Source organism: Gorilla gorilla, chromosome 5 (genome assembly GCF_029281585.2).
Source record: "Gorilla gorilla gorilla isolate KB3781 chromosome 5, NHGRI_mGorGor1-v2.1_pri, whole genome shotgun sequence".
Taxonomy (NCBI): domain Eukaryota; kingdom Metazoa; phylum Chordata; class Mammalia; order Primates; family Hominidae; genus Gorilla; species Gorilla gorilla.
Window position 1 is genome coordinate 179422998 of NC_073229.2, and position 27849 is coordinate 179450846.

At 40.5% G+C, this 27849-nt stretch overlaps 3 protein-coding genes across 11 annotated transcripts in view; 2 read left to right on the forward strand and 1 right to left on the reverse strand.

Annotated features, from left to right (window-relative positions):
- TIAM2 (TIAM Rac1 associated GEF 2) overlaps nt 1-7263 on the forward strand; it is a 268214-nt gene extending 260951 nt beyond the window's left edge. For all 8 annotated transcript variants that reach the window (XM_055391088.2, XM_055391086.2, XM_063707972.1 and 5 more), the window contains 6 exons: nt 461-569; nt 1498-1556; nt 2501-2606; nt 3528-3615; nt 3973-4127; nt 6033-7263. In XM_055391088.2, the coding sequence (XP_055247063.1) occupies nt 461-569; nt 1498-1556; nt 2501-2606; nt 3528-3615; nt 3973-4127; nt 6033-6670 (1155 nt within the window). In that variant the 3' untranslated portion in view covers nt 6671-7263. The remainder of the gene's footprint in view (nt 1-460; nt 570-1497; nt 1557-2500; nt 2607-3527; nt 3616-3972; nt 4128-6032) is intronic.
- The window catches only part of TFB1M (transcription factor B1, mitochondrial), a 58699-nt gene continuing 36535 nt past the window's right edge, over nt 5686-27849 (reverse strand). For both annotated transcript variants that reach the window (XM_004044870.5, XM_063707975.1), the window contains 2 exons: nt 9800-9927; nt 5686-7627 (listed from right to left, as the gene is read on the reverse strand). In XM_004044870.5, coding sequence (XP_004044918.1) covers nt 7381-7627; nt 9800-9927 — 375 coding nt within the window. In that variant the 3' untranslated portion in view covers nt 5686-7380. The remainder of the gene's footprint in view (nt 7628-9799; nt 9928-27849) is intronic.
- Nucleotides 19396-26596, forward strand: CLDN20 (claudin 20). The gene has a single exon (XM_004044872.4). It carries the CDS (start codon nt 25768-25770, stop codon nt 26425-26427), a length of 660 nt encoding a protein of 219 aa, XP_004044920.1. The 5' UTR covers nt 19396-25767; the 3' UTR covers nt 26428-26596.

Below are 27849 nucleotides of genomic sequence, written 5' to 3' on the forward strand. Positions count from 1 at the left end.
GGAGAAAATGGCAGGAACAGGAAAGAGCTGGAGATCAGTCCTTCACTCTGGCCAGTTTCAATACTGGTGCTCTTTTATTAGCAGCCCGAATGGAGCTCAGAGGTGATGGATGTACTAGATCCCAGGGGAAAGCTTGCGTACAAAAGGCACTCTGGAAGAACCACGGACACTGGTAGAGTTCATCTTATGGAAATTGAGTTGGTCACAAGGCATGTCTCACCTACATGTGCGTGCATTGGAGCAAAATGCCTTCACCTTCATGTTATTGATCAGACACTTGGGTGCTTAACTCATATTTTCAAAAGCTCCACTGTTTAAGGCCCCATGTTTACAGGTATCATAAAAATTAAACCAGCTGTGCTTGCATTTTAGCAATGACTGTGTGTACATCACTATCTAACAAGAGATCATCTAGCCTGGGATTTCCGTATCTTCCTTACCTCCTGTTTTTACAATCTAGGTAACAGAACTTTCGATGGGAGAGCTTCTGATGCACTCTACGGTTTCCTGGTTGAATCCATTTCTGTCTCTAGGAAAAGCTAGAAAGGACCTTGAGCTCACAGTATTTGGTTAGTATTCCATTCAGAAGAATGCAGACTGAACAGAGGCTAGGATTACGGAAGAACTTCACTAGCCGCACCAGTCCAGCTCACTCCTGAGCTCCAGGAGTCAGAATTGCTATAATGGTTGGGGACTTAACAGGGCCAGCCCCCAACTATTTGAAACTCCGGCATCGCTCTGCATCCTCATTATCTTGTTCTCCCTTCTGCTGCTTGGCTCAGGCCAAGTGTTACAGGAACAGATCCCTGAGGCTATTTTGAAACCTGCTATCTTTTCTTTTTCTTTTTCTTTTTTTGAGACGAGGTTTTGCTCTTGTTGCCCAGGCTGGAGTGCAATGGTGTGATCTCTGCTCACTGCAACCTCCACCTCCCAGGTTCAAGCGATTCCCCTGCCTAAGCCTCCTGAGTAGCTGGGATTACAGGTGCTCGCCACCATGCCCGGCTGATTTTTGTATTTTTAGTAGAGATGGGGTTTCACCATGCTGGCCAGGCTGGTCTCGAACTCCTGACCTCAGGTGATCCACCTGCCGCAGCCTCCCAGAGTGCTGGGATTACAGGCATTAGCCACCGTGCCTGGCCAGAAACCTGCTATCTTAATAGTCCGCTGTATTTCAAATGTTTTAATTCTGAGAGTTGGGAGAACAAGTGACAGTATATTGTCACTGAGATGAACACAGTGTCCTCAGCTTTCAATAAAACAAAGAGTTTAAAAAAGCCAAGATCAACTTCTAATAGTAGCTTTTAAATAAGCAGGTGCTTCTGCATAGTTCAAATATGAGCGAAAGGGAAGTACCATTTATTCACTCATGTTGGCAGAGTGAGGTCTTAGAGACTCATACGTTTGAAGAGCATTACTCTGTTAAGACATTCAGCTCTAGTTTAACCTTGGAAGAGTTTGCATAAAATAAAGACTTTCTTTCTCTTTTCCTTTCTTTAGTTTTTAAGAGAGCCGTCATACTGGTTTATAAAGAAAACTGCAAACTGAAAAAGAAATTGGTAAGGCAAAAATTCATTTTAATTTAAGCTACCTTTTCATAGCTGTATCTTCCTATTAACGTTGAACTGAAAAGCCCACTGAGCACCAAGGCTGGGCTGACTGATACTGCTTACTCTGAGGGTAACTAACCCCATCACATACTGAGAGCGTTTCTGAGTCTCCCCATGAAAGATGCCTGTTTTAAAAGAAGATGTACAGCTGGGCACGGTGGGTCATGCCTGTAATCTCGGCACTTTGGGAGGCTGAGGCTTGAGCCCAGGAATTTGAGACCAGCCTGGCCAACATGGTGAAACCCTGCCTCTACCAAAAATACAAGTAGCTGGGTGTGGTAGCACGTGCCTGTAGTCCCAGCTACTTGGGAGGCTGAGGCAGGAGGATCAATTGAGCCCAGGAGGTGGAAGCTGCAGTGAGCCTTGATCATGCCACTGCATTCCAGCCTGTGCGACAGAGTGAGACCCTGTCAATAAATACATAAATAAGTAAATAAAGTAGATAAATACTCATATGGGGGCCTACATAGAACATCGACTTTTATATCCCTGAAAATGGCCCATGTTTGTTCCATAAACATAGTCTGTGAAACTTTGGTTTATTTTCAAATGCCTTTTACCTTCACTTAGAAAAAAACAAAGCCTAGCTGTGGATACCATATGCCATTGGTTTACCATTCAGAGGTAGCGTCAGGGCGTGGAAGCCTTGGCTGCTGTTCTTGCTTTGAGACCTGTAACTGCTTCTGAACCACAACTCTGCCTCCCCACCTTCCCTAGCATGTGAGGTCTTTGAGAACTGGGTGTGTAGCTGATTGACTTCCGTGCCCTGAACACCCACATGGCTGCTCGGAGACTCACCCACAGGGAGAACATAAACTCCTATTCACCGTGCACACATCCTCCCTCAGTGACAGCTTCCCTAACACTTTTCTTGGTGGGCCTTCATGTTACAGCCCTCGAATTCCCGGCCTGCACACAACTCTACTGACTTGGACCCATTTAAATTCCGCTGGTTGATCCCCATCTCCGCGCTTCAAGTCAGACTGGGGAATCCAGCAGGTAACTGTTTCGTGCAGTACGATGCCAGAAAAAGCATTTTAGTAGACTTAACTGTGGAATGTAAATTAAGAAAGGACCTTGGGGATAATTTTTGGTGCCTTTTATTTTATAGACAAGGAAAATGAGGACAAGAGAGGTTGTTTTGATGTTCCTTAGCAGACTTCTGGGAGAAACTAAATGCTGGTGGATAGCTTTTTCTTTGCCAAATGCCTTTCATTGTTTCCTTATTTTCCCTATCAATAGTTTTCAACATTTTCCTTTCTGCCTTGATACCCTAAAATGTGTTAGAAAAACAAAGATCCACAAATTTATGTTTTTACAAATTTAGAATATAGCAGAAAATTCCTTAAGGTTAGGTAGTACTGTAGGTATATAAAAAGAAAAAAATCTTTGACTCTGGAAAATGTTCAGAGATCCTTCCAGAGTAACCTTGTTTTGGTGACAGGTCTCTGGTGACAGAAGAGGCCAGCGGGCTGAGTCATGCAGTGTGACCTGCTGGGCTTCTGTTTAACTTTTGTCAGAAGTGCTTATGTTTTCGAGAACATGACCGCATTTGGGGCAGGCCTCTTTTACCTCAAGTACCCTAGCTCCTGTTCCTTCCAAGGAAAGGGCAAAACTGCAAAGGAGGGTTGAAGAATAGGATCCAATGAATCTCCTCTTCCCCAGAGAGGGGCTCCAGAGAGAGGGTGAAGGCGGTTCAGATGGAGGAAAATCTGCAGCAGGAAATGTAAAAAGTAACCAAAAGGCATTTCAGTTCTTGTAACTGTGAAAATCATACATAGAACAAACCACAGAAGAAAATGAGCCAGGACTGGGAATATTAGACTTTCTTAACTCATGAGATTTAAACTTTACAAGTGTTCTTAACCACAGCATTTTGGGCAAAGTTGTAGACTCTTGTTTCCATTTCCTTTTACACAGGGACAGAAAATAATTCCATATGGGAACTGATCCATACGAAGTCAGAAATAGAAGGACGGCCAGAAACCATCTTTCAGTTGTGTTGCAGGTATGACTGACTTCCAAAGATTAAAACCAACAGAAATAACATAGAATTATGTCTCTTAAGGGAATTTATATTTAGTGCCCTCCTGAATTTTGATGACATCAGGGTCATACTCCCCACCCTCCGAAAAAGGCAACTGAGGCCGCTAGTAGGAGACTATGTTGATTAAATAAATATCAAAATCTTAAGAGTGATCAATTCTCACCTCCTTTTGTACGGGAGGCCACATGGCACTGCTGTTGGGTGGCTGGCTGGCAGCCTGGTCCAGCAGGTGCAAGGCACAGGAACACAGGCGGGCGTGGAATGGAAGCACGATGAACACTGTGGACACTTCTGCTGTTTTCTCTCCCCCCCACCCAGTGACAGTGAAAGCAAAACCAACATTGTTAAGGTGATTCGTTCTATTCTGAGGGAAAACTTCAGGCGTCACATAAAGTGTGAATTACCACTGGAGAAAACGTGTAAGGATCGCCTGGTACCTCTTAAGAACCGAGTTCCTGTTTCGGCCAAATTAGGTGAGAATTTTGCTAGCCTTGTGTTTAGTCAACAAAATACTATGAGCTTCTGAAAAGGATATATGCTCTTGTAACATAGCTGTGACTTTTCACTTTGTAAGTCATCGAGGTACCTTTATCTCCTTTTAAGAAACCTAAACATGCCTCTTGCTCCCAGACTGTAAAATACAGCCACCCCCAACCCCCAGTCCCTTGTCTTCCTACCCGCTGACATAGTCCAAATGTACGATTTTGTTTCTTCCACTAAGATGTGCATGGGTCCAGGGACTTTGTTTTCCTCGCTGCTGTATTCCCAGTGCTCAGAACAGTGCCAGGCATCCTGAAGGTCAATGCTGAATGAAGATCAAGAACCTTACACAGAGGGTCTCCACCTTCTGATGGTTCAACCTACAATTTTTCGACTTTACTGTGGTGTGAAAGTGACACACATTCAGTAGAAATCGTACTTCGAGTACCCAGACAACCATTCTGTTTTTTGCTTCTAGTGCAGCATTCAATACATTTCATGAGATACTCAACACTTAATTACAAAACAGGCCTTGTGTTCTGCCCAACCATAGGCTAATGTAAGTGTTCTGAGCACACTGAAGGCTGAAGGCAGGCTAGGCTAAGCCGCAGTGGTTAGTAGGTACATTAAATGCATTCTCGACTTTCTATATTATCAACTTAACAATGGGTTGATTGGGATGTAATGCCATCTAAGTTAAGGGGCCTCTTATACTCGTTCTTAATCGATAAGGCACCAAGTAAGCATTTCAAATCACATTGTTCTTTCTGCTTGTTTCTAAAATTTCAGCTTAAGTTTTCAGAACCTTATTTCTACATTAACTATTTTGTTATTATCTTTGTTGTTTTTAGGCTTAGAAAATGTAAAACTTCGCTTTTTCATGTCAAATCAGTGTGACCTCTTCAGATCTACCACATATTTACTATTTTCTCCATTGTCAAAATAAACTGGCCATCAAAATAACATGCTGTTATTACTTGTAGAAACACCAAAACTGAGAACTCCCTTCTTTCTTTCAGTCCAAGAGAACAGAACTACACACACACACACACACCTATAACATAAAATTTCAGAAAGTTGTTGGTTTGAAATTCCAGCAGAGACAGTTCTCGTATGAGAGATAAAGAGCATTTTCTAGGCTGGGCATGGTGGCTCATGCCTGTAATCCCAGCACTTTGGGAGGCCAAGGCAGGTGGATCCCTTGAGCTCTTGAGAACACGAGTTTGAGACCAACCTGGGCAACATGGCAAAACCCCATCATCTCTACAAAAAAATATAAAAATTAGCCGGGCGTGATCATGCGCAACTATAGACCCAGCTACTCAGGAGGCTGAGATGGGAGGATCACTTGAGCCCCGGAGGTGGATGTTGCAGTGAGCAGAGATCACACCACTGCACTCCAGCCTGGGTGGCAGAGCAAGACACTGTCTTTAAAAAAGGGGGAGGGGGGGCATTTTCTACTTTTAATTGAGCAGCAAGGGAAATCCACAAGGTGAGAAGATGCATAGGAATATGGTGTGATCTTCATGATCAAATTACAAAGCACCTTAGTGAAAGAAAGGAGCCTAGATTTATTACCAATTAACTTTTCAACTTACTCATTGGCAAAATAAGAATCTTAGCCCATGTAGTAGTTTCTAGTGTCTAGTTCTATCTACATAATTGAGCTCTGGTAATCTAAAAATGCTGAATTGCCTAACTTACAACTGTAAACCTAAGTCAAAAATGTCCATGTTTTCAGTAGCTACATTTTTGCCTAATTACCAGGATAGTTGCTAACTGAAGTCATATCATAAAATAAAATCTTAATGTTAAATCTTACACAAGCTTTGAGGAAAACATTACACATTGTGTAACCTGTTTCTGTATCACAGCGAAATGTGTTTTTCTCACTGTAGCTTCATCCAGGTCTTTAAAAGTCCTGAAGAATTCCTCCAGCAATGAGTGGACCGGTGAGACTGGCAAGGGAACCTTGCTGGACTCTGACGAGGGCAGCTTGAGCAGCGGCACCCAGAGCAGCGGCTGCCCCACGGCTGAGGGCAGGCAGGACTCCAAGAGCACTTCTCCCGGGAAATACCCACACCCCGGCTTGGCAGATTTTGCCGACAATCTCATCAAAGAGAGTGACATCCTGAGCGATGAAGATGATGACCACCATCGGACTGTGAAGCAGGGCAGCCCTACTAAAGACATCGAAATTCAGTTCCAGAGACTGAGGATTTCCGAGGACCCAGACGTTCACCCCGAGGCTGAGCAGCAGCCTGGCCCGGAGTCGGGTGAGGGTCAGAAAGGAGGAGAGCAGCCCAAACTGGTCCGGGGGCACTTCTGCCCCATTAAACGAAAAGCCAACAGCACCAAGAGGGACAGAGGAACTTTGCTCAAGGCGCAGATCCGTCACCAGTCCCTTGACAGTCAGTCTGAAAATGCCACCATCGACCTAAATTCTGTTCTAGAGCGAGAATTCAGTGTCCAGAGTTTAACGTCTGTTGTCAGTGAGGAGTGTTTTTATGAAACAGAGAGCCACGGAAAATCATAGTATGATTCAATCCAGATATGGGTTAAATTCCTCATTTTACTTTTAAACTGGTGGTAAAATGGAAATTGCAAAAAAAGAAAAAAAAAAAACTGTTCATTCCTGGGTTTTGTGCAGTATCCATTTTCCCACAAAATGGTTGTAAAGATTTAAGTTATTTTAATTTATTGTGGATCAGAAACCTAGATGAAACTGGTCAGAATCTGTAAATTACTTAGTTTATATCCACTTTGAGCAGGTATCAAATGATTTAGGATCCTTAAAATTACATTCTAATTATTTTAAGTTATGTGGAAAAAGTAAGGCTGGGGAAGTTGTGATTAATAGTTTTCAAAGGGCCATTTTTTTAAATCCTCTGGGCATTTTCTTTCAGCTGTTAGTTTTTGCTTTATTTAAAGCATATTTAAATTATTTTAATGTGGTTTAGGGGCAAAATGTGCAGATACTTCATTTTTGTAAGATTGTAATAGATGCTGTTTATACTAAACAAACGTCATATCTATACAGTATATATTAAAAGAAAGCTTGTACTGTATCTTATTTGATGATATTTATTTTCTCTGCCAAGCTGTATAGTAAAAGGAAAATAAGTCACATCTGGTCATTGGCATTTTTATCGTCATTCTGTAAAGACAAGACAAAAGAGTACCTATATAAGAAGCTCCACGTAGTGCAAATCGACATCTGGTAGGCTGCTCGCCCCCAGGCAGCAGCTAGAGTCTGTAATTCTCTGCGTCATCCTCTTCTTTTTCTTCATTTTTGCTTTTTCTTCGCTTGAGTTCTTCTCTGAAATTATATGCAAAGAGTTGTGGGTCTTCATCACACATTTTTCTGTATACATCACAGAGGCTCTTGAAGTGTGAGATGGAGAGCTGGCGGGGCCGAAGAGTAGGGTCTATGTCTGCCAACTCTAACAGCCTGCCCGTGCTTTCCAAGCGCTGCGCTTCAGGGAATAACATTCTGAGGGGAAGAGAGAAAAATCAGAATTTTACTTAAATTCTGCAAATCATGACACTTTTTAACCCTCATTTGAAAACAACACAGTTGCTGGCTACTGACAGCTGGAGAGAGTGGCAGGAGCCTCTTGGATTATATAGCACCAGATAAGAGGCACGGCCCGCCACTGAGGCAGCTCTAACCTGAGGCGCGAGGCAAGCACACAATGGGAAAGCATTCTCCAAAGCTAAATCAGTACATGTACTTTTTAAAGGTAAGTTTAAAGTAACATCTGCTCAGTTGCATTCTTGTAGAAACATAAGCTTGATGTGCCTCATGTTTTGATGTGAAAGTTGTATTATTTCTTGTGTGACAAATCATCAGTTTCGATTCTCTAGAATTTGAATGTATCAGCCTTTAGAACTCTTCACGCTAAAAGAGTTACTTTTTTTTGCTAAAAGTTTGAAAATAATAGCTGATAGGAAAATATAATTATTCCTCTTGTTATTTTTCAAGCATCTTTAAAACTGATTTGAAGTAGAGGATATATTTTAAAGTTTATCTATCCAAATTGAACCATTGTTTTAAAATGAATAGCAGAACTGCTTGAAATGCTGTGGAGTTAGGCCTGGATTGCATTTTTCTTTCTTCAAGTCTCAGGGCTCTTACAGAGCTCATCCCAAGGGGCTTGGAAGGTGTCATGGCCAGGGGAGACAGCATGTTGCTTATAGGCTGATGGTCCTTTCAACAAGGAATTGCATGTCCCCCACACTTTCAGGGTGAGGTGACAGATCTTTGAGTTCAGTTTCATGGCAAAGAGGGCCTGATGGCGGTTTCTAATATCTGAAGAACACCAACAAGTCAAAGTCCTTTGACCTGTTACCCTGGGTGGCACAGTATCTGGTCCATGTCTGTCCTGAAGATGGTGTATCTGAAATGAATAGGGCCCTTCACTTAGCTGGGGGGTTGCCTTGGAAACGCTAGTGCCAGCTCTAGGCTCAGACCAATTCCAGGATTTCCAAAAGCACATAAAAGGACATAGTTTTGTGCTCCCCCATCCCCCATGAATCAGGGCTATCAGGTACAGCTGTGTGGGTCCTGCTCTGTGTGAGGGGTAAGTGTGAGCCGAAATCCAGCTTCTGTTTCACTCACCAGCAGTGCACGGTAGCTGGGGGCTGCAGCCAAAATGGCTGGCCAGTGGCATCTCTGTCACCAGCTCTGCACCTTAAGTCTCTGCTAGAGAAGCAGGAACTATCTGGTAAGGTGGGAATTCTGGCTTAATTAGAGGCAACAAGTGGCAGGCAACTGAGGCTCTAGCTTCTGCCATCTGGCATCCTCAGCAATGGGCTTTGTGGACTGCAGCACTCTTAGGAGCTGATGCCCAGCTGGCGCCTAAAATAATCTGCTGTCATTTCATATGCTAAAGGGACACTTCGGACCTTGTGAAAGAGAGAATTACAATGAAGCCATGTGAGGAGCTTTTAGAAAATGAGAAATATGTGCCTCTCACGCCGAGCCCCTTTAAACAGTGGACTATGGATAGATTATCGTAGATGGAAATCTTTTACAAATACACTTTCCTGCCTTCTTAAGCAGACTGTCACTGGGCTTAACTAATCAGCTTCTTGGCTCTTTCTGGATCTGCAACAAGGCTGTGGTCCTTCAGAGCCCATCGAGGTGGGCGACCTCTAGACCACCACGCCCGGTCAGGTTTTCCCAGTGATTCCTGAGTGCCTCTTGGCAGCAGCAGCTTTCTGTGAGATGGAAACGTGCTTACGTGAGGACTTCGTGATATGATTTTGGCTGCTCAGAAGTCATATTTGCTTCCTAGTTCTCAAGTGTGTCCTTAAAGAAGAGATAGGGCAACTGGGTAGAAAGCAAGCATTTAAAAAACCCATTATTATCTGTCTTGAGTCCTCACTGGGGAACCACGAGCTCCTTGGTACAGAGCCATTGTGAGCTGTGCAGTCACCAATTCCAGGCTGTGCTTATGTTTAAGCCACCCTGGGAGAGGCCACCTGAGGTCTAGCAAGTCTTTGCTCTCTCCTCATTGGCAGTGAAGTCTTGTCTGTCACAGGACTGAACTAAGTGTAATACTCGGAGCTTTAAGAATAGAGCAAACAAGGTTCTCACTCTTAAAAAGTGCCTGAGGATTTTATAAAGACTGCAACTGAAGAGAAGAAAAGGCATTCTTACCTGAGCCCTCGATGGCAGTATTTCCTTCGGAACTGAAATACATTCTGAACCACTTTTTCCACCAGCTTGAATGGCTGCTCTATCTTGGGCTGTATCAAGGGAGTGAAGTGCACCACGCCCACGTCCACCTTCGTTGTAAGCAAACATATTATCATTCTGTGGCATGATATGTGGCATAGTGTGATCAATCAACTCATCCTTGTAAAACAGGAGGATGGGCTGTCAACAGCCTGTTTTCATAAACAGACCTTTCCATGTACTTCGGTTTCATCTCTAGGCATGGAAGATGGTACATTCTGGATTTGCAAATGACATGGAGAAATCAGCTGGCTGCACCTGTTCTCTAATGACATCCACCAGACCTGTGCTTGATGGTCACTTAATTTTAAAACACAGTTTCACAATGGCTTAAAAATCAATCCAAATAATTAAAGTCAGTCAGCAGATAATACATGGCATTAGAATATTTTAGTTTTTGAATGAGTAAAAAAATAAGCTGCAGCAGCAGCTTCAAGACACAGAGAGATGGCAGACAGGCCCCCAGGGACCACTCAGAGCTAAACTTCCCAGATAGAGACACCACTTATTTTCGGTAGACACTGATTAATCAGCTGGACTGAATTCATGAGTGTAGTCTGAAAAGCCACAGAACTTTCTAGTAGCAATTTTAAATGCCCCGAAAGGCATAGGACTGAAATTGAAAATGGAAACCATCAAAAAATGTCACTGTTTGATAGTGTTTAAGCTACTGCCAGCTGTGGAGATTCTTTAATTGTCAGAAGATAAAACCTTTCAGGCATATCTGATAAGAGATTTATACCCTGATTTGTTCCAAAAATGGACTCACGGTGATTCACAAGGACAAATTCAAATACCAAAGGAAAAACATTTAGACAGAGGGAAATGGATTCAAAACAGTAACTACACGCACAAAAATGCTAACGGAGACCATGGTCTAGGAAATGGGAAGTCTCGTCATAATTGACAAAAGCCTCAGTCTCCAGGAATTGTTAAACTTGTTAATGAAGATCTCATACAGACTCAACAAAAGGCGAAGAAAATACGGCAATTTAGGAGGTGTGGGCTGCACCACTGCTTTTCAAAAGGAACTCCATTGTTGAAATCCCATAGAGGTTGTCATTTTCTCCTAAGAGGACTTGCTTCTAAAGATCCTTGTGGCTACATAATTCCTTAAACAGATGAAAATGGGAGACTGGCTTTTCTGGTTGTGTTTCTTTTAGGGTAGAAGGAAAACAACTGAATATGATGTGAGACTTTATGGACAAGAAGTGAAAATAAGCTGTGCTCAGCCTCACACAGCCTGACGCGCTTGTGGGAGGTGCCTGAGCTGTGTCATCAAGGCCCCGGACCCCTGAGAGCTTGCATCTCCCTATTTAAACAATCAATGAGCCTGTCCCTGAAGGTTTCAGATCAGCTACAGCTGCTCCTACTGGATGGAATGGGAAATAGAAGGCTTTGGTGGTAAGGGGCGGTGTGGGCTGGCGCACGCTGAGAATGTGCCAAGCGGCCTTTCCACACCCCAAATGCCCACCCCCAACATCCATCAGCCTTCTTGTGAAGTCCAGCAGGCTGTTCTTGTGAAGATTCTATGGTGGAACAGTAGTTATGAACAGTGACTTAACTAAGATGTCAAATGCTCTTAATAAATTTTAGTAAGTTTTTTGAATTGTGTGCTATATGTTGTTTCATCTGTTTCCTCAAGTTTAGTAACAACTACCTCTTCCTACAGGACTTCCCTTAGACTTTAACAAAACGCACCATAGAACAGTGTCCAGCTTGGAGAGGTCTGTGGTCATCAGGGAAAGAGGGACTGAAGAAGACAAGGGGCTATGGAGTGGATACAGGGTGTAGGTGGGGTAGATGTACTGCTATAGGGAGAGAAGAAAGGTGGTTTCAGCTCAGGGCAGTTCTGGGGAAGGAAAAAGACGACCTGATCTATGAATGGCGGAGTGCAGGCAGCAGCCCAAGACACACTCCACTGACTTCAGATGTCAGGTTCCTTCCCACAAACTCTGAACTATCCTGCCTACCTCGCCTCCTCCTGATTTGTATAGAGAAGTGGTCCCAACTGTCAGGCATGTGTCTGACCACTCTCTACACCTCGCCAGCCTTCTCTCACTGGATTCTCCATTTCCCTTTCATCCCCTGAGCTTCCTGGCACCCTTGTCCCTGCCTCCCGTTCTCCAGGACTCATCTCCTGTAACCCTTCAACTCCAGTTCTCCCAGTGACACAGAGCCAATTCTATCAATTCTTACTAGCAGCCTGCTAGTCTCCAGAAGAAATACTCTTAGCAAAATCTGAGATAAAATCTAATCCCTGCCTAGGCCTAAAACCATGAAATATTATCAAAACTCTACATAAGGCTTAAAAACTATTAAGACCAAAAGCACAAATACAGAGATAGATGCACTCTCTTCCAGTACAGAAACTGCCACTTTCAGCTTCCTTAGATTTTAAATTTTGGCCTCATCTTTATTTGCCTGATTTCATTCCTTTGAGATATAGTTGGTATTTGCAAATACAGGAAGTGTCTAACTTTTGCTTGATTTAAATAAAGTTTTAAAACCCTGAACAAATATAGTAGTACCCCATGTAAACTATAGCGTCGACTTCTAAAGTTTGAATATAATTCCAATACTCTGTTAAGTTGGCTTATATTATGTCATGGCTAAAAAAGAATTCCCCTCAGAAATGCAGTTACTATTTAGTGAGAGATTCTGTAAAACTCAGTGTCAACAAAGCTCTTCCAGTTCTGTCTCCTGCTTCTGGGACGGCCAGGACCTCTCCTGTACCACCCCTTCCTCTCCCTTTCCCCCAAAGGCACCTTTCAGAATTACTCTGAATGATGGAGCCCATTTTTTTCTAGAACTATAGGAAAGCTGCTTGGTAACTATGGTAACGAATACAAAAATGCTTTTTACTTATAATTGAATGCTTATTTAAAATTACAAGTATTATTTTTTCTTCCTTGAGTTTTAAGTCTATTAATGGGTTTGATTACAAAAAAGAAATCAGTACAAAGGCATCAGAAGTACTTAAAATATTCTAGTTTAATGCCGCCAGCCCTTTTCCAAACTCAGTCTATCAGTATACCAAAATGACCTACTAAAATTTCAAATCAAAGGATTTAAAATGAATTTAAATATTTGCCTTTCTAACCCTATACGTCAACGCTGTAACAAGCTAAGACTGTTTCTCAGTGTTAGCAGCCTTGGCCATAACAGGCCCGAGGCAGATGTCCTAGTTTCCAGGCCAGGGTGTCTAGGACGTGACTGGTTATCAGCTCAGAGCAGCACTTGGAACTCACAAGGGACCCGGGCTAAGGAGATATGAAATCTTAAATCTTAGATATTAGATATTACAACTGAGAACTGTAATCAACATGATATACAGAGGACACTGAAGAGACGTACAACTCAGTTCCTGATGATTATCATATGCCCAAAAGCTAAGTCACGACCACATGCACAGACACAGAAACAATGCTGGCCACCGTCTACAAAAGGGTCTTCATTCAACACTCTCACGGTGTTCAAGACCATTAGAGGACAAGATAGTGGAGATGAAAAATGATGAGGAAGTTACTATGTAATTAGCCAAGACACAGCCATAACTTAAGACAACAGAAGGGCTAGTGGAAAAAAAAAAAAAAAAGACCACAGGGAATAATCAGTAAGACTTTAAAGAACAACATATAAGAAGGATTCAAAGTTCGAAGTGGGATGATCACGGGCAGACCTGGGTGGTTGGGAACAGGAAGCATATGGCATCTTGCAGGCTATAGGCACCACAAGATGGAACGCAGGAGGACAGGGGCTTGGGAGAGCCACTTCAGTGTCGGGTAAAACAACGGAGCGAGATGAGTGCCTCCGGATGCTTGGTTTCCCCACCCTCCAGTGTCTGCTTGCTCTTCAAGTACCTCCACCAAGCTAATGACAGTCCACTTTAGGACATCACAGGCCTCGAGGTTACAACTTTCCCAGGTAAGGAGAATCCCAGGTAGAGGCAGCAAGTCACTGATGCCTGTGATATGATAATTATGCATGTCATAGAAAAAGAAAATACTGACAAATGTGAATGTAGATCACATTTTCTGGAATTGGTTCACTCTACCTGTGATCCATGTCCCAAAGCCAATTTAAGGAAAGAATTTCCACTGTAAAACCTTAAAGCTGACAGCATTCTAAGTATTTCAAACCAACTGGTTCAATAAAGATCAACTACACGGTCAGTACCTATCCTAAAGTTTACAATTTGTGTTATTGTAACAATATTTATTTCTGCAGAAGTTCTGTCCTCACCCTTTTTTCTTCCCACAGATCTTTGTTTTTTTCTCTTTCTTCTTGGGATCATAAAAAAAGAACAGATTTTAAACAGTCACATAGTGTTTCCTCTCAGAGCAGATGTGGTAGGAAGAACTGAGGCCAAGAGAATGACAGCAAACTCAGATCACAAGAGAAATAAGACTAAGAAATGTGGTGAGGGGGATGAAGAGTTTTTTTACTGTGTAAATTATGTAAATGTACATATGTATGTATGTAAATTACACCGATTAGTAATAACAACAACAAGATGAGTCAGTGTCTCTTGGTCCCAAGAGATTAAACAATTTCAGGGAGATGCACGTGTAATCCTCAAGAAAGCACAAATGGAACAAGAACTGACAATTGTTGTATAAAGGTTTTCTGTTATATTTAATCTGGAGTTCCTGGACGATCAGGAAGGCCTAAAACTAGGCCTTTTCCACAAACCATGCCCTTGGTGTCTGTGAAGCAGCAGCATCTGGACGTGCCCTGTGTTTCCTGTCCCGGGCTGTGCTCCCGCTTGGGTTTGTGGATGTGGCAGGAGCTGCCTGAGGCAGCTTCGAGGCTGCCCAGCCGGGCCATGGGTGTGGCAGCACATTGGCAACTGCCAGGGTCTGGACCCCAGCGCTGCAGGTCCTGAGCAACTCCCGTCCCTCAGAGAGAAGCCAGGACCTCAGAGAGGCTCACAATCTAAACAAACTCAGAAGGCACTTGATAAATGCTGCTAGTAATATTATTAAAAGACTGAGAAATAAAACATGCATACAAATAGAGTAATTCATAATAAACCATAATTATCAAATGGACTAGACATCACACTGAAGATGCTTGGTCAGTACATTCGTATATTCATAGCTGATACTGTTAATTTCCTAAGGCTGGGACAGAAGAAGAACATTATTTTAGGATTAGGTCAAGTCACTTTAAATTTGTGGGGCTGGAACAGGTAACTATTTTATCTTACTCTGAACTGTCATTATTTTCAAGGTTGAATGGAAAGCAAAGAAGAAAAAACATTTGTATTAGGGTTCTCTAGAGGGACAGAACTAATGGAATACATATATATGAGTTTATTAAATATAAATATTAAATACGTTTATATATAATATATAAGATATATATATAATATTATATATTATATACATATAATATAATATATATTATATACATATAATATATATTATATACATATAATATATATTATATACATATAATATATATTATATACATATAATATATATTATATACATATAATATATATTATATACATATAATATATATTATATACATATAATATATATTATATACATATTATATATTATATACATATTATATATTATATACATATAATATATATTATATACATATAATATATATTATATACATATAATATATATTATATACATATAATATAATATATATAATATATAATATACATATAATATATTATATATAATATATAATATACGTATAATATATTATATATAATATATAATATATATTATATACATATAATATATTATATATAATATATAATATATATTATATACATATAATATATATATTATATATTATATATTATATATAGCATATTATATAATATATTATATATATTATATATAATATATTATATATTATATATAGCATATTATATATAATATATAATATATAATATATTATATATAGTATATTATATAATATATAATATAATATATATTATATATGTAAATATTAAATATATATATAAAGAAGAGTTTATTAAGTATTAACTCACATGATCACAAGGTCCCACAATAGGCCATCTGCAGGCTGAGAAGCAAGGAGAGCCAGTCCAAGTTCCAAAACTGAAGAACTTGGGAGTCCAATGTTTGAGGACAGGAAGCATCCAGCACGGGAGAAAAGATGTGGGCTGGGAGGCTAAGCCAGTCTCTCTTTTCACATTTTTCTGCCCACTTATATTCTAGCCGAGCCGGCAGCTGATTAGATGGTGCCCACCCAGATTGAGGGCGGGTCTACCTTCCCCACCTCACTGACTCAAATGTTAATCTCCTTTGGCAACACCCTCACAGATACACCCAGGATCAATACTTTGTATCCTTCAATCCAATCAAGTTGACACTCAGTGTTAACCATCACAACATTTTTTTTAAAATTCAGAACCCCAACTTTTCATTAGAATTAAATGGACAGCATTTGAAAAATACAAGGATGGGGCTCCATCCCAGAAAATTAAATAAGAGCCACTGGGTTGGGCCTGAGCCTCTTGGGGCTTTTCCAAAGCCCTCGTGTGGGCAGAAATGAGAATCACAGGTTTGGGGAACAATCCCAGTTGCTTGGGAAAGTATCACACAGTCAACTCAAATCCCGGAGATTAAATTCACTAGAAGTGCAGCTAGAGCCCCGTGACACCCCCAAAGCCAGCCTGAGTCCCTGCTGGATACAGCTCACCAGGGGGTATGAAAAGCCAGACACAAACTTCCCCAGTCTCGCTCACAGTTAAGAATGACCAAATGAGGCTGGGCTCTGTGGCTCACACCTGTAATCCCAGCACTTTGGGAGGCTGAAGCGGGCGAATCACGAGGTCAGGAGATAGAGACCATCCTGGCTAACACAGTGAAACCCCGTCTCTACTAAAAAATACAAAAAATTAGCCGGGCGTGGTGGCGGCCGCCTGTAGTCCCCACTACTTGGGAGGCTGAGGCAGGAGAATGGCGTGAGCCCGGGAGGCGGAGCTTGCAGTGAGCCGAGATTGTGCCACTGCACTCCAGGGTGGGTGACAGAGCGAGACTCCGTCTCAAAAAAAAAAAAAGAAAGAAAAAAAAGGAATGACCAAATGAGCCAGTTCTGGAAAGTGAGACATTAAAGCATAGTCTGGGGTGGTGGTGGGAGAGGGGAAGAGAACTCTAGAATACTTTGCTGCCTTTTTTTTTTTTTTGAGACAGAGTCTCACTCTATCGCCCAGGCTGGAGTGCAGTGCAGTGGCATGACCTCGGCTCACTGCAACCTCCACCTCCTGGGTTCAAGCAATTCTCATGTCTCAGCCTCCCGAGTAGCTGGAAATACAGGTGGGTGGCACCACACCCGGCCAATTTTTGTATTTTTAATAGAGACGGGGTTTCACCATGTTGGCCAGGCTGGTCTCAAACTTCTGGCCTCAAGCAATCCACCTGCCTTGGCCTCCCAAAGTGTTGGGATTATGGGTGTGAGCCACCACACCTGGCCGTAGAATATGGTGCGCTTCTTGATGAAAGGGTCAGCTGAGGCAGCCATCTCATAGCTGTTGAAGTAAACATAAAATATAGAGACAAATCTCCAAATTCAATGTTTTATTTGGGAAGCAAGAATTGTAAATTAGGGCCTACACACAGACCAGGTGGTCTTCAGTATGTCCAAAGAACAAAAGGAAGGTTGGGAGTTTTATTAGAGAAATGTTATGTGTTGTTTTGAAAGAAAGCTCATTGGCACTAGAGAAGCTTTTGGGTGTGGGCAAGCTCTGATTGGTGAGTGACGACAGCAGGTAAAACCAGTCTTAGAGTCACAGTAGGTGGTCCCAGCAGCTACTAGGTAAAACTGGTCTTGGTGTTACAGCAGGCCATTTCAGCAGCTAGGCTTATAGAAAGTGTAAATTTTGGAGCAGGTGCGACAGTGCTATGTGCCCTGAGTGCTTTTTCCTCCTGGCCCCTTGACTCTGATTTAGTTGGGTAAGACAAGAATGACCTAATTTGTATAATCAACTTTCACACAGCCAAGAAAAGTTCAGTTTGAAGGAACAGAAAAACAGAATGAGCTGGAATACTTAAGAAGAGTTTTAAATTGCAGAACTAACCTTGAAGAGTACTGACTTTCAAACAATGAGTCCTTATAGTTTTAGTCTACTGCTAGATTTTTCTGTAATTTGTCCACTGAAACATCTGAAACCAATACAAGCCCAAAGCCCCTTCTACAAATTTGTTTTCAAAATGTAGACAGGAAATTTTGGGTTCTTTTTACAGACCGAAGATGCCCTTGACTACATTATATATATTTAATTATATTTCCAGAATTTATGAACACCCTTTATCTTGAATCCATTTCCTATGCAATATCTCTACTCATCTAGTTACTTCCATTTAATCGCTCCCATTACCACAGCCTCCCAGAGTCTGTCTGTCTCCAATTCTGATCTCTTTAAATCCTCCACACCATAGCCAAGTGCTCTTAAACCACAAATTCCACCACAAAAAAACACTCTGATGGTTCACACTGCCTCTAGTGGTGGCCTTCAAACTCTTTCTTGAAGAAAATGTCAGCCACCAAAGTGTTTCCCCTTAACCCTGATCCCCAGGCTTCTTTGATTAGGGTAGAGGTCTCTCTCATAAGCCTGTTACTGGGATCCAGTGATGAGAAGATGGAGTGCAATGCTTTATAAACTGTTAAGCTCTATGAAAAGGTGTGGTATTGTTATTTCCAAAATACTCAGTTAAATTACTGATTCTTTCAGAAAGACAATAAAAGCCTACCTGAACATCCAGATTAACATCACTAAGAAACACCACACACTAAGGGAAGCTAAAGTAATTTCTGCTTAAAGATAAATGAAAACATGATCTATGACCTTACCCCCAACCCGGTGCTCTCTGAAACATGTGCTGTGTCCACTCAGGGTTAAATGGATTAAGGGCGGTGCAAGATGTGCTTTGTTAAACAGATGCTTGAAGGCAGCATGCTCCTTAAGAGTCATCACCACTCCCTAATCTCAAGTACCCAGGGACACAAACACTCTGGAAGGCCGCAGGGTCCTCTGCCTAGGAAAACCAGAGACCTTTGTTCACTTGTTTATCTGCTGAGCTTCCCTCCACTATTGTCCTATGACCCTGCCAAATCCCCCTCTGCGAGAAACACCCAAGAATGATCAATAAAAATAAATAAATAAATAAAATTAAAAAAAAAAAGATAAATGAAAACATTCTAAAGAAGAAAGATGGACTGCAATCACTCAACCCACAGTGGACTTTGCAGGACTGAGAAGTAAATGCTGATATGTAAAGCTACAGAGATTTCTGGGTTAATTTGTTTCCATAGCTTATAAACTACCAAGAGAGGTAGGACTTACAAATATGCTCTTTTCTAATTAGAGGTGGGGCAATGCTATGTAGTATGTCAGGGTTTCAAAAATCATTGTTTTGGGACTCAACCCCATTCCTGCAATTTACTCATTTTATGGCCTTAGTCAAAAGTTACTTCTCTGTAGCTTAGTTTTCTTTTCTTTTCTTTTTTTTTTTTTTGAGATGGAGTCTTGCTCTGTCACCCAGGCTGGAGTGCTATGACACGATCTTGGCTCAATGCAACTTCCGTCTGCTGGGTTCAAGCGATTCTCTTGCCTCAGCCTCCCGAGTAGCTGGGGCTAATGGCATGTGCCACTACGCCTGGCTAATTTTTGTATTTTTAGTAGAGGCAAGGTTTCACCATGTTGGCCAGGCTGCTCTTGAATTCCTGACCTCAGGTGATCCGCCTGCCTCAGCCTCCCAAAGTGTTGGGATTACAGGTGTGAGCCACCACACCCGGCCAGTTTTCTTGTCTATAAAATTCTTCTTATCTGCTAGGTTTGTCTTGAGAATTAAGTATTATAGCAGCTTAAACAGGACCTGGCATATGGAAAGCAGGTTATAAATGGTAGATAATGTTATTAGCAAGATGACAAACTAGAGTTCCAAAATTACTTAAAATTCTAGTCCTGCTGAGAAATAAAATTGTATTTTTAATCATTCAAGTGCAATTTATAGTTTAACATTATATACTTAAAGTCAGTTTCTGAATTCATTCATTGAGCAAATATTTATTGTATCCCTACTATGTGCCAGGCACTGATCCTGGCACAGGAGAATCAGTGATGAACGAAACAGAGAGAAGTGCTTGCCCTATGGGGCTGAACTTCTACCTCAAAGGTCTTGCGCTACAGTGGAAGCAGAAGAGGGGCTCAGAGGTGGAAGGTTCTTGTTCTAGTCTGAAGTCAGAAACAAAACAACTTGTTGACTCAAGGGATGTTGGGTATGGAATCAGGGATTACTTTTAAGATCTCAGGCGGCCAAATGGAAGGAAGGATTTGCCACTAATGAACCTGGGAAAACCATGGGGAGAACAGTTTGGGAATGGTCAGGAATTCAGTTTTGTGCCATGACAGGTCTGAGCTATCCATCAGTGATGCCAAGTCAGCAGACAGAAACACAACTTGGGAGCTCAGGGGAGAGGGCTGGGCAAGAGATTTAAGCTGAGGGGTCATAAGACTTACCTAGGAGAGTCTCTGGACTTAAAAGATTAATATCCCTTTAATGTCCACATCAGAAGTGGATAGTAATGTTGATAAACTATATTTCTATTTACACGTCTACTTTCCTAGCGTCTTTTTTATATAAGAAATTCTGCCTTCATTAAAGGTCTATAGCTAACGAAAGTTGCTTCCAGTTCAGAAGTTTTCCTTCTAAAGCAGGCAATTAATATTTTATAGGATTATTGTTTTCATCAAGGCAAAAAAATAATCAACATGTTTTGAGAATAGAAATGTACATTAAATGTACATTAAAGCATGCTTAACCCATTTATCCTCCAGCCAGCTTCCTTATGCTAGAGGTTAGAGTGGGGAGCAGCCGGGTCCCTCCATCTGCCATCAGTCAGCCTCACAAAGCTTATGTCTGCACTAACAACCACGGCGACCCCCAAAACAAGCCAGGATGCTGGAGGGCCCTGGTGAGGTGTCTTCTGATGCAGCACTAATGACACTGCTGTGACTATTAGTGTCTGCAATTCAACTCAACTTCTTCCAGTATTTATTTATGCACTGAATTGTTTGTATTTCCCATGAAATAAAATAAAAGAACAAAGCCAGTACACATAAAGCTTACAACGACTTAGAGAGGTAAGACTTAACGTGTAATCAATACTATGGCTGAAAAGCAAACCCACAGATGTTAGACTTAGAAAAGAGGGAAAAGAGTATCTTGCTCAATGCAAAACTTAGGATTAAAACAAACAAAAACGAAAAATCCAGATAACTGAAACATGTGTTTGTTTATTTACTACTTTTAAAGAAATGATTAAAGTCTAACATGGTTATTAACAGTTGTTAAATTTAAAAATCCAATAATAAAATTATCTTCTTTCTGTATAATGGCTATGAATTTATAACTTGTAGAATAAAACTCACTGAGGAAGAAAAAAATGAGAACCCAAAAGGATGGCAGTGAAATCCATCTGTACCATTATTCATGGGCTACAACCTCAGTATCTGATCACAGTCTTATCTGATGTGTCTCATCACATCATTTTGGGTAATTTATTCATAACATTTCCTGAATCTCTATAGTTATACTCCACAAATCTAAGTGGAAGCAATAACAAGAAAACTCAGGGCACCACACACACAAAAATACCTATAGGTTTAGTGATCAGATTCTAGTCAAAAGTTGTTGCTGGGTTTTCTTTTTTCTTTTATTGAAAAAAATACATGTTAAAAAACTTTCTTCTGAATGATTATTTTGAAAATTAACAATTTTATGAATCCAGGTTCCAGACGAGTCAAGAATACCATGGAAAAAAGGGAGTCTCAACTCTCATTTGCAAGGCACGACATAGTTAAAAATATTTCAGACCACATTCTTGAACTGAGGACATAAAATAATACATTATATCTTTCAACACAGAGAAAATTTCAAAAATAAATTATAACTATGTGACTAAAACATTATATTAAAAGAAAAGAAGGCCTTTTTGTGAGCACCCAAATAATTCCTCCTCTGTACACAGTGACACAAAAGCATTTTTAGCTTTCAGGTTTCAACAAATCCTGTTGAAACAACAATTCCCTCCCTTCCCCGCCTCTCCTTTCTTAATTCTCCCACATCTCAAAAAATGAGATGGAGAACCTGGTATTTATCTTCTAACACCATCAGCAGTTTTTACCTCTTAGATTTCTACGTTGTCCTTTATTTGCTTTTTTCAAGTTAACTTATTGGAGCTTTATAAACATATCCAGAATTTCTGAAATAAGCCTCACGTATATGGTTTTTCTTCACCATAACTAACTGAGGTTAATTTGAAGACAACTGACCGAAGGAGTTAAGACAGTGAAGGCTACTGACAAAAGGTATGGTAAATAAAACCTGTCTTAATGCTTAGAGATCTAAGAATAGGTCTTTCGGTATTATTTAGTTCGAATTATAAGCAGTAAATCTGCTTTTAAATATTATTTTTGATATAAATAAATCTTGTCTGGAAAGCTGACTTTACATTTTAGTGAAATCTACAACAGACTTTCTGTTGGCGAGTAGTTCATAAACTGAAGGTGCTTGCGTTCTGTTCTGTGTGCACTGTGTTTTGGGACCATGAGAGAGTTTTCACTGTAGACCATGTAAGTGTTTACATGCGACCCCTTCCCTCTGCTTCTGCTTGCCTTCACAGTATTTCTCTACCACCACCACCACAGCCACTGGAACAAAGTGTGCCTTTATTCTCTATGAGATAGAAATTTTGAGAGAACAGGCCACAAACGGTATTATACTTGTGGCTGGAGGGTAAAGCGCAATGCAGCTAAAATGCCAGTATATTTGTATGAGCAGAAAGTGACCTTCATTTGGAGAACAAATTCTTTCTACATAAGTTCTCTACGTAGAAAAAAAAGCATTTGAATCCAATATTCAACAGTAAGCAAGCACTATGCTAATTAAATGCCATGTCATATTGTTTACACTGATTTTGGCTGTCTGTAATTGATCACTGCCAGTACTTGTTAATCATGATGAACAAACTGTCTTCATGTCTGAAATATACTGAAAGTTATAAAATGTATCAGTTAATGTGAAGAAAAGGATTATAATTGGTAAGCTGAACATAGATTGACAACAAAGGTTATTCAGTCAAAGTAGAAAGAAAGAGAGAGGGAGAGAGAAAAGTGAGCAAGCAGATGCTGTTAGAAAATGTTCCAGCAACCCCACACTTGAAGAATCCCTAAGCTGAAAATGGTCCAGAGGCAGTAATTTAGCAAGCTGGCTGGAGTCTGAAATGCTAAAACCTAAACTTGAAAACAGCTATTATAAAACTGTAAACATGTGCTTGATTTTTTTTCTAGAAACTTTAACTTTTGTTCTATTTTGGTCTGAGTTTGGAAAACAGAAAAGAAACTGTATGATAGCAGGTGAATCCTAGGCACACTGATGTCTACAGATAAGTCTGACTCTTAAGAACTTAAAATCCTAGGGAAATCCTTTTCTAAAATGGTAAGATTTACATTTTCAGATTATGAACAAAAACAGAACAGCACAATCCAGATAGTCTAGGATCTAACGTCTTAGAGAATCAATGTTTGTAGCCATGCAAAGTTTATACTTTAAATATAGGCAATGGATTAGTACTATTTCAAATATTTAACCAAAGCCAGGCGTCAATCTCCTTGCTGAGTCATCTGAAGCTGAGCCATGTGGCCTATTAACATCCTCTACAGTCCTTTTTTTCCTTGGTGGGGAGGGGAGTGGGTGAAGTAGACAGTTAATGGTGCTTTTTGCCTCCAGATACAGTGTTTTCCCTGGTTCCCATGGGAAACACACAGGGGGAGAAAGAATTTCAGCAGGAAGTGTGGTAAAAGGGGAAAGGATGCGGGATGACCCTGTGAGGTAGGAGGGGTGGAGAGAGATCTGGACGCTGCAGGTTGGCTGCTGAAGACTGTATGACATGGGGTGATATCCTGTCTGAACATCCTGATCTGAAAAAGCAAGGATGCTTGAGATTGTCTGTCTGAGGTTTCTTTCAGCTCCAAGATTCTACGAAAATAAATCAGCCCAAGGAAGGAAGAGAAAAAGGGAAAAGATCCAAATAATTTTAAACATCAATTGTCACAATACACAAGAAATAAAAATACTAATAATGATGTCAATTTTAAATTACTGAGGACTTTCTGTGGCTTAAATATTGTTCTAAGCCCTTAAGATGTATTAACTTATTTAACCCTATGAAAGAAGTATTCCAATCCTCCCCATTTTCCAGAAGAGGATACTGAGGCACAGAGAGGTATAAAGCTAAGAACTGGCCCAGGTGTCTTTGACTCAAAAGCCTGTATCACCTTTTGTAAAATACATATGAATCACGACAGAGCCACTTTAGCATACCATTCAAAATTAACTCAGAATGACAAAGAAAGTCAGTACTGCAGTATTTCAGAAACCATTACATTTTTCTTAAATAAGGCAGTAAGCAGCGCCAGATGGGCTAGATAGGGGAACAGGAATAGAAAGATGGAATCAAAAGCCTTTTTGTTTCTTAAAACACAGCCAAGCCACAAAGTAGGTGTAGTCTTTTCCTTCCTCTTAAAAATAAACAAAGAAAATAAAGGGTTAATTTATTTCTGGTATCCTTTCATATACAACTAATGATGTGGTTATTTCTGGTATGTATTTTTGAGATCTGCCATCACTACTTCCGAATTGTTCAGAATAGTTGGCTTCATTTGGGCCAGGAAATGATTCTGGTCCCAATTAGAAAGGACCTCATGTTCTTATATACAAAAAACAGTGGCTTAATTGTTTTGAGTACCAGGCACCTGAAGTAAAACAAGTACTAACCTCAGTCAGGATTTTGCAAGAGGTATTAACTAGAACTTAGGGATAACCATGCCAGTGACTTAGACTTCTTTCCGCTGCTGTCCTTCCTCCTCAAATGGTTCACTTGGGCTATGTACCTGGCACTGTGGGTGTGTCATAAAGATCGGTTTATGAAAGCCACTTCTTAAATACTTTTCTAAAATGTATTTATAAACCATCTTTAAAAGGTGGCCTTAATTTATTTTCTTCCTTATTATGTACTGAGTATTTTCATTAAAAATAAAATCATTTGGGCGAGGCGTGGTGGCTCACGCCTGTAATCCCAGCACTTCGGGAGGCCGAGGTGGGCGGATCACGAGGTCAGGAGATCGAGATCATCCTGGCTAACAGGGTGAAACCCCATCTCTACTAAAAATACAAAAAAAAAAAAAAAATTAGCCGGGCATGGTGGCGGGCGCCTGTAGTCCCAGCTACTCGGGAGGCTGAGGCAGGAGAATGGCGTGAACCCGGGAGGTGGAGCTTGAAGTGAGCCGAGATCGCGCCACTGCACTCCAGCCTGGGTGACAGAGCGAGACTCCATCTCAAAAAAAATAAAAATAAAAAGTAAAATCATTTGAAAAACCTATAATGCTATTAAAATTCTTTATCAGATACTATAGCTGGAATTTCAAATGTCTAAATCTCCTAACAACGTACATGTCCACGCTACAGTTTCAGCATATGTTGAGTTTTAAAAAGAATTAAGTGGGCAACTGCTTTCTTTATGCCCTGTATCAACACCACCCATGCATATCACTCAGACCAGTCTTCAAGGCCTGGTGGGAGCTTTTCTCCTCCGGCCTACAGCATCCTCATCTGCTTGGGGGCTGGAGAAGGGGGGTACTCAGGTGTGTTCTTGGCTCCTACTCTAAAGGGAAGCCTTTTGTTTACTTACTTTCTTTCCCTCAATCCTGGTTTTGCCTTCTTTCCTTAGGCTTTGTTATTTGGTTCTCTACTGCACAGAAATAGATAGAATTCTGACAGCCATCATTGTTAAGCATCAGGATTTTCTAAGAGGACAGACTTAACAGTAACATCATGGCCTCAGCAGGACTCCAGCTCCTTGCTTTCATCCTGGCCTTATCCGGGGTCTCTGGAGTGCTCACAGCCACTCTGCTGCCCAACTGGAAGGTGAATGTGGATGTGGACTCCAACATCATAACAGCCATTGTACAGCTGCACGGGCTCTGGATGGACTGTACGTGGTACAGCACTGGGATGTTCAGCTGTGCCCTGAAACACTCCATTCTGTCCCTCCCCATCCACGTGCAGGCTGCGAGAGCCACCATGGTCCTGGCGTGTGTTCTGTCTGCTTTGGGGATCTGCACTTCCACAGTAGGAATGAAATGTACTCGCTTAGGAGGGGACAGAGAAACCAAGAGCCATGCTTGCTTTGCTGGAGGAGTCTGTTTCATGTCTGCAGGAATCTCTAGTTTAATCCCGACAGTGTGGTACACAAAGGAGATCATAGCAAACTTTCTGGATCTAACAGTTCCAGAAAGCAACAAACATGAACCTGGAGGAGCTATCTATATCGGATTCATTTCCGCAATGCTGTTGTTTATCTCTGGCATGATTTTCTGCACCTCCTGTATAAAAAGGAATCCAGAAGCTAGACTCGACCCACCCACGCAGCAGCCTATCTATAACACACAGCTCGAGAACAATTCCACACACAATCTGAAGGATTATGTGTAAATAACTGAGTAATGCATATGAAATGGAACTTTTGGGTGCCAAATGGGACTTTTAGATTAAAAAAAAATCAGAATTATGCTTAACTTTCCCTACAAAGGAAGTAGAATGTAAAATACTTTAACAACTACAAGGTAGTTTAAAATGCCAATAAAACTATCATACACAATTACATCTGTCTGAAGAGTTCTTTATTTTTTCCATTATTGTTTCCATGTTTTACTTAAAGATTTATAATTGAAAGAGGTTCTGATTACATTCATAAGGCAATTATTTGATAGCTCTTTTTCTTTTTTAAGATAATTTGCTGATACACCTTTCAAACTGGATTTTATAAAAGAACTAAACTGCCAAGTATAAAAAGTACCTTGCCCTGGTGTTAACCAAGAATATTATCCACTTTGCTATCTGGTTGGCAACAACACAGCAACTTGCTTCTGTTTTAAAGCTACAGTGTGTGAAAGTACATTAGGAATACAAGAGCTGCCTACTCCATTCAGATGCTGCTGAAACCATCCATCCCAAGTCCCCACCTCCTGTGACCAGCCCATTTCTTTTTCATTTTAGAAAACTATCTACATATATTTGTAAGAGCTGACAATATTATATGCAAACTAAGATTAGGCAGAACTGAAGAAATTGGTAAATGCTACCACAGTAAAGAAAGCCAAACCAAACTAAAATCTCTAGGACTCTTGAAGCATTAAGTACAAGCTAAGTGATAAGAACAAAAGTTTGTTTTAAAATGTTTAAGAACTCCCTTCTGCTTCTAGCAAGAGGATTCTCCACAGATTAAGCTCATTTATCCTATAACATTCTGGATTTACTACCATCCCACTTCGTCTCTCATTTATATCATATTTGGATGATAAAAGTTACCTTTGTCACTTTTTCTCTCAAATTTCATTCATGTTAACAAAAACATTCTTACAAATAAGCTGTTTCAATTAATGAACATCAAAATATATTTTAAAGAATGCTTTTAAAATATAAATTATGATATGTGATTCAAATATTTTAGCAAGTAAATAAAAATCTAGGAAACATTGCCCACTATTGTTTCTAACAATTTATTTGTTAATTGAAGCTTAGTCATTGTCAATGATTCAATGGTAAAGGGGAAAAAAGATTATTTCTTTGTACATTAATAACTCAGGAAGTGGGAAGAATATCTTTTACGTAAGTAAATAACTTTCATTTGTGCATACAGAAATAGACTAACATATCTTATACCTATTTTACCGGGTAGACATTCTCTTCTGCAACAATGTCATTAGCTATTAATGGAATACCTAAAACGAAAAGGTATTATCACAAACGGGAATTAGGAAGGGGATCATTTTGCAGAAGGTTAAATGATTGTTTAAAGTATGTATTCCTTTTGAGTGGTCAAAATGTTATTTTACACACAAGTGTCATATTAAA

What these genes read in the sequence shown, in the direction of transcription:
- CLDN20 (XM_004044872.4), top strand. Translation starts at nt 25,768, where the DNA reads ATGGCCTCAGCAGGACTCCAGCTCCTTGCTTTCATCCTGGCCTTATCC.